The sequence below is a fragment of the Anolis carolinensis genome, chromosome 2 (genome assembly GCF_035594765.1).
Source record: "Anolis carolinensis isolate JA03-04 chromosome 2, rAnoCar3.1.pri, whole genome shotgun sequence".
Classification (NCBI taxonomy): Eukaryota; Metazoa; Chordata; class Lepidosauria; order Squamata; family Dactyloidae; genus Anolis; species Anolis carolinensis.
This window is the reverse complement of record NC_085842.1, coordinates 209,100,114-209,107,112: the sequence shown is the minus strand read 5'-3', so window position 1 is coordinate 209,107,112 and position 6,999 is coordinate 209,100,114. Positions and strand designations below refer to the sequence as shown.

The 6,999-nt window shown below is 49.3% G+C and overlaps 1 protein-coding gene across 1 annotated transcript; it reads right to left on the bottom strand.

The window, feature by feature from the left end:
- Positions 1-1,107: 1,107 nt before the first annotated feature.
- LOC134296514 (uncharacterized) lies at positions 1,108-6,382 on the bottom strand. Its single transcript, XM_062971630.1, has 2 exons — positions 4,616-6,382; positions 1,108-1,387 (listed from the first exon to the last, which is right to left on the bottom strand). The coding sequence occupies exons 1-2, from the start codon at positions 6,161-6,163 to the stop codon at positions 1,346-1,348; spliced, it is 1,590 nt and encodes a 529-aa protein (XP_062827700.1). The 5' UTR covers positions 6,164-6,382; the 3' UTR covers positions 1,108-1,345.
- Positions 6,383-6,999: the final 617 nt, after the last annotated feature.

Sequence of the window (6,999 nt, the reverse complement as noted above, 5' to 3'; positions counted from 1 at the left end):
CAAGCCAGGAATGGCGGCATCGCTAGATGAAAATCCATGGACATGGAGGACCAACTTATATATATATATATATATATATATATATATATACTAGCTGTGCCCGGCCACGCGTTGCTGTGGTGAAGTCTGGTGGTATGGGAAATAAAGTATTGAGGAATTGGTGGTAGTTAAGGTCAAGGATAAAGGTTTTCCCCAGACATTAAGTCCAGTCGTGTCTGACTCTGGAGGTTGGTGCTCATCTCCATTTCTAAGCCGAAGAGCCGGCGTTGTCCATAGACTCCTCCAAGGTCATGTGGGATGACTACATGGAGCGGTGTTGCCTTCCTGCCGGAGCAGTACCTATTGATGCACTCACATTTGCATGTTTTTGAACTTCTGGGTTGGCAGAAGTTGGGGCTAACAGTGGGGGCTCTCTCCACTCCCCCAATTCAAACCTGTGGCCTTTTGGTCCAGAAGTTCAGCAGCTCAGCGCTTTAACACACTGCGCCATCAGGGGATATTATTTCCTAAAGGTTGTGAATATACAATATTTCGGATTGGTTTTTTTTTTTTGTTGGAGGCAAGTATGAATGCTGCAATTAGGAAAAATGATTAGGATGTAATGGCCTTGCAGCTTTAAAGCCTGGCTGTTTCCTCCCTGAGTGAATTTTTTGTTGGGAGGTGTTAGCTGGCCCTGATTGTTTCCTGTCTGGAATTCCCTTGTTTTCAGAGTGGTGTTGTTTGCGATATTTTATGTGCTTCTACTGTCTGTGGCCCTGAGAAAACAGAGGATTTGCCAGACTTTGATGATGGGAATACTTTGTTGGGAGGTGTTAGCTGGCCCTGATTGTTTCCTGTGTGGAATTCCCCTGTTTATTTACTGTCCTGGTTTTAGAGATTATATTGTTCTGCATTATTCTATCCCAGTAATTATTTCATATTAAAGAAGAATCTCACTTATCCAACATTCGCTTATACAATGTTCTGGATTATCCAACGCAGTCTGCCTTTTCATAATCAATGTTTTTGTAGTCAGTGTTTTAAATTCATTGTGATATTTTAGTGGTAAATTTGTAAATACAGTGTCAGCTCACCACAGCCGCTCCTGAATGAACACACAAGACTCTCTGTGATATCACCAGAAACTTTTACTGTAGGAAACATGAACATCAGAAAAGCCAAGAATGGGAGGCTCCGGCCAACCCTCCTTTATATACCCTCCCCCTCATTTGAACAGTCTCTTCCCGCTCAGCAAAACCCCGCGCAAATTCCCCGCCAAGTCCATCAGCCGTTTCTCCTCCGAGTCCTGGGACGCAGGTGTCTTATCAATGTCAGTGACCCTGAAACTCAGAGCCACATCCAGGCTCTAGTAGCAGGGTTCTGACATGGCGTCCTCCTCCCCTTCGTCCTGGAAGGAAAAGATTAAACACAACTATTGTTCTCCGCTGTCCAGAGTTCCTTTATACTTTTTTAACAGGCTGCAATGGAATACCGGGTGTACCTTTCCTAGGTCCTTTGGTAGCCTCAGCTCATAGGTCACTTCGTTTATTCTTTTTGCTACCCTGAATGGCCCTATATAGCGTGGAGCCAATTTCTTGGATGGGAACCCCAATTTCAGGTTTTTTGTGCTCAGCCAAACCAGATCTCCTTCGCCCAATTTGTCCCCCTCTCGGCGCCTACGATCCGCAAAGAGCTTGTACTTCTTTTGTGTTTCCCGCAATGCCTCTACCACGGTTCGCCACCCTTGCTTGATTTTGGCCGGCCATTCCTCGTCGGTCTGGCCCTCCCCTTCCTTCCACTCGGGTAGCCTGGGGAAAGGTGCCACCTCCTGTCCGTATACTATTTCGAATGGGGCACGACCTGTGGCCGAATGTACGGCCCCGTTAAAAGCCATCTCAGCAAACGGAAGAAGGTCCGCCCAATCATCCTGTCTATAATTGGTGTACATCCTTAAGAATTGGCACAGTGTCTGTTGGGTACGTTCGACCCCCCCGTTGGTCGCGGGATGAAAGGCCGAGCTCAGGTTCCTTTCTGCTCCTAACAGCTGTAAGAATTTTCCCCAAAATTTTGCAGTAAATTGGACTCCCCGGTCACTAATTATCTTGTCGGGACACCCATGTAGGCGATATACGTGCTTCACATACAAATCAGCAAGTTTTTCAGCTGAAGGAAGTTTTGGCAGAGCCACAAAGTGTGCCTGTTTTGAGAATAAGTCCAATATTGTCCAAATGTATCTGTGGCCTCTGCTGGGGGGTAGTTCGCCTACAAAATCCATGGCTACGCATTCCCATGGCCTCATGGGCTCTACCACCTTCTGCAATAGCCCCTGGGGCTTCCCCGGTGGTGTTTTCCCCTCTGCGCATAATTCACACTGCGTGACGTACCCCCTGGCGTCTTTCCTCATTCCGGGCCACCAGCATTGTTTGGCCAACAGTTTAATAGTCCTGGTGGGGCCTAGATGACCCGCACCCTTGTTATCATGGTACTTCCTTAACATTTCTCGTCTTAAACATTCAGGAATATACAATTTCTTATTTACAAACACCAAATCCCCACACAATTCTCCTTTTTCTTTGTTTGTTTGTAACCATTTGTCCATTCCATACGCTCGCTTCAACTCTTCCTCCCATATTTCTCCTCCCCCCGTGGAAATGGCAGTACGTTTGTTTTCTTTGGCCGCTTGTGCTCGAGTTAGTACTGCCAGGCCCCATTGCTTATCAAGAAAAATACTCCCTTCAGATTCCTGAATTCCTCCCCCGTGCTGAGGCATCCGAGAGAGAGCGTCAGCGAGTATATTATGTTTCCCCTGGAAGAATCTGAGTCTGAAATCAAAACGGCTGAAATATTGGGCCCATCTAATTTGCTTCGCTGATAGTTTACGAGGGGATCTTAGATACTGTAAATTTCTATGGTCAGTCCACACCTCAAACGGTGTTCCACTTCCTTCCAGGAAGTGTCTCCAGCACTCTAGTGCTTTTAGAATCGCTAAGGCTTCTCTCTCCCAAATCGGCCAGTTTTTTTCTGTATCACTAAACTTTTTTGACAGATAGCCACATGGCTTCAGGTTCCCCCCCTCGTCTTTCTGTAGCAGAACTGCCCCATATGCCCGGTCTGACGCATCGCAATGTAATACAAAGGCTTTAGACATATCAGGGTGCTGTAGGACAGGCTCCTCCGTAAAACGCTTTTTAAGGGCTTCGAAAGCTTCCTGGCATTCTATTGTCCAGGTCAGTTTGGCCCCTGGGGCCTTCACTTTGGCTGTTTCTCCCCTACCTTTAGTCTTTAACAAATCCGTTAATGGCAAAGTGAGGCGCGCAAAGTCCTTGATAAATGTTCTATAGAAGTTTGCGAACCCTAGGAAGGATTGCAGCTGCTTCCGTGTTTTGGGGGCTTCCCACCCCCTCACGTCTTCTACCTTCGCAGGGTCCATCGCCACTCCCTGGGAGGAAATCCTATACCCCAGAAAGTCTATCTGGTCTTTATTGAACTCGCACTTGGCAAGCTTCGCATACAGTTTTGCTTCTCTCAACTTTTGCAGGACTTCCCTGACTAGTTCTACGTGTTGCTCCTTAGTCCGAGATACTAACAATATGTCATCTAAAAAAACAAAGACTCCCTTGTACAACAATGGATGCAACACTTCGTTGATTAATTGCATGAACGCGGCGCCTCCGCCGCACAAACCGAAAGGGAGCACACGATAATTGAATAATCCGAATGCACAGGAGAAGGCCGTCTTCCACCTGTCCTCTGGTTTAATCTGCAATTTATGATATGCTTCAATTAAGTCCAATTTAGTGAATATCTGTCCCTCCGATAACTGGGCGATCAAGTCCTTCACTAAAGGTAGGGGGTATTTATTTCCAGAACTGATTGCATTCAGGCCCCTGTAGTCAATGCAGAGCCTCAGCGTTTGGTCCTTTTTGCGCCTGAACAACACAGGCGCCCCTAGAGGGGAATTTGAAGGCTCTATGAAACCCCTCGCTAGGTTTTTATCAATGTATTTTCTCAGTTCCTCCTTTTCCCTAGCCGACATTGGGTATATTTTTGCCTTAGGAAGCTCTGCTCCTGGGACTAGCTCTATCTTCACTTCAACTCTCCGCTTCGGTGGGAAACTGTCTGCTTCCTTCTCATCAAATACGTCCACAAAATCCCGATACTCTGGGGGTAATTTATCTGCCAGTTCTGCTATCCTGATAGAGTCTTCCTCCCCCCTTTTCCCCTGCTCTCTCTCCACTTCCTGGCTCCCTTCTTCCAACTTCATCCTGAAGATCATGCTCTTATCCTCCCAGTTGATTTGCGGGTTGGCCTGCCCCAGCCATGGCATGCCTAGTATAACATTATAGCTGGCTATTTGTGATATCACAAATGACACCTTTCCTTCCCAACTCCCTATCTTACACTTTACATCTTCGGCACTGTACTTAGCTAATGATCCCGATGCTGTGGATCCGTCCAACTGCGAAAAAGCTATTGGGGATTCTAGGTTCGTTCTTTCGCATCCCAATCCCTCGGCTAATTCAGGGGAGATGATGTTCCTGGAACATCCACAATCCACAAATGCTTTGCAGGTTGCTTGTTTGCTGCCACTTTCCAGCTGAATGGGGACCACTATCATGGCTTTGTCCTGACTTACCAACCCCCCCGAGTGGTGCCTCATCGGTGGTTCTTCCTCGGCGCGTTTCCCTGCCACGGCTCTTGGTTTGGGCGGGCCTCCGCCTTCCCCTTTTCTCTGCCAGCACTCGGCAGCCCTGTGGCCCAAACGGCCGCACACGAAGCAGCCCCTCCTGCTGGTGCTCACGTTCCCTGGCGGCTCCGTTCTCCTCCCGGCTGGGGTTGATCCCTCCTTCCGGCTCCCCTCTTTCATCTGCGGCCGCTGCTGTAGCCCTCCTCGGTGCCTCCTCGCCTGGGCCAGCGATGTCTCGACGCGCCCCGCCAGCTGAATCCATCCGCGCAGTGTGTCAGGCTCATCACGATGCACCGCCCAGGAGAGGATCTCCCGCCTGAGCCCCTCTTTGAAGAGTTCTATCTTTGTCACTGCAGACCATTCCGGCACCTTTTCAGCGAGGCATTGGAACTCCTCCGCATACTCAGATACCGACCTCTGCCCCTGGGAGACGGTCTTCAACTCCTCCCTCGCCCGGATCTGCTCCAGTGGATCTCGGAAACGGGTCTCCAGGGCCCCCATAAAGCGTCGGAGTGACCCCAGACATGGGTCGCGCCGCGCGTGTAGTTGAACGTACCAGCTGGCCGCTCCCCTCTTCAACACTGCACCAATGGCCCGTACCCGGCTGGATTCCGTTCTGAAAGTGTGGGCATTGTCCTCCATATAGCCCCTCACCGTGGTCAGGAAAAAATCCAGTTCAGAGGACTCTCCCCCAAACTCGATCCTTAGTTCCTCTCGTCTCGGTAGGGGTCCCTGTGGTGGCAATCCCCAATCCTCCGCCCGTCGCAAGCCCCCTTGCGGGCCAGTGGGCCCCGCTGCTGCTTCCCTTTGTCCTGTGCCACGCCCGGCATTCGCCAGGGGCACCAGGGTCTCAGTTGGGAGCGTAGCCGGGATTCTCGGAGGCTTTTCCCCTTCGTCGTCACTCTCCTCCACCCGCGTCAGGCTCGTTTGGATCTTGGGCCGGGCACCGGGCTCCTTTCGCATTTCCCTTCCCTTCGGTGCTGGGAGGTCTGCAAAGCCCTGGCTGCTTCCCATGCTCACGTCCCACATTGAGCTAGCCCGGAGTTCCCTTCCTCGCTCCGGCTCCGCCAAAACCGCCAGGCGCTCCATCGCCCTCGACATCACTGCCAGGGTGGTCTCCATCGCCGACATCCTCTCCTCCAGAAACACCATCCTTTGTGGGCCTGGGGAAGGTGAACCTTCCTCTCCTCCGGTGCTGTCTCCCCGCACCACTCCACGCCTCTGGGTTACCCCATTTGGCTGGGCATAAGCGGTGGAGGACGCCAGGGCCGCCAGCTGGTGGAACTCAGCGTCCGGCTCGGGAGTGGCCCTTTCCGACCTTCCTCCTCCTGCGCCCAAGAGCTCTTCATCCTCCACTTGCATGTTACACCTCACCGCTACAGCGGGATGGTGTCCGTATTCTTGGCTTAGTGTCAGCTCACCACAGCCGCTCCTGAATGAACACACAAGACTCTCTGTGATATCACCAGAAACTTTTACTGTAGGAAACATGAACATCAGAAAAGCCAAGAATGGGAGGCTCCGGCCAACCCTCCTTTATATACCCTCCCCCTCATTTGAACAGTCTCTTCCCGCTCAGCAAAACCCCGCGCAAATTCCCCGCCAAGTCCATCAGCCGTTTCTCCTCCGAGTCCTGGGACGCAGGTGTCTTATCAATGTCAGTGACCCTGAAACTCAGAGCCACATCCAGGCTCTAGTAGCAGGGTTCTGACATACAGTACAGTAGAGTCTCACTTATCCAACATAAACGGGCCGGCAGAATGTTGGATAAGCGAATATGTTGGATAATAAGGAGGGATTAAGGATAACCCTATTAAACATCAAAGTAAGTTATGATTTTACAAAGTAAGCACCAAAACATCATGTTAGACAACAAATTTGTCAGAAAAAGTAGTTCAGTACACAGTAATGCTATGTAGTAATTACTGTATTTATGAATTTAGCACCAAAATATCACGATATATTGAAAGCATTGACTACAAAAATGCGTTGGATAATCCAGAACGTTGGATAAGCGAGTGTTGGATAAGTGAGTCTCTACTGTAAATACTACATAGCATTACTGCGCATGGAACTACTTTTTCTGTCAAATTTGTTGTATAATATGATGTTTTGGTGCTTAATTTGTATAACGATTACCTAATTTGATGTTTAATTGGCTTTTCCTGAATCCCTTCTTATTATCCAACATATTCACTTATCCTGCCGGCCTGTTTGCGTTGGATAAGTGAGACTCTACTGTATATTTCTAATCTTATATTATCTGCTCAGAACTGGATTATCTGAGGCCCCTTCTTCACAGCTGTATAAAATGCACACTGAAGTGGATTATA

Excerpts from the sequence above, each read along its gene's own strand:
- LOC134296514 (XM_062971630.1), bottom strand. The coding sequence starts at position 6,163 with ATGTTCATGTTTCCTACAGTAAAAGTTTCTGGTGATATCACAGAGAGT. Across the intron at positions 1,388-4,615 it reads GGCACCACTCGGGGGGGTTG|GACGAAGGGGAGGAGGACGC; the intron begins GTAAGTCAGGAC and ends TTTTCCTTCCAG.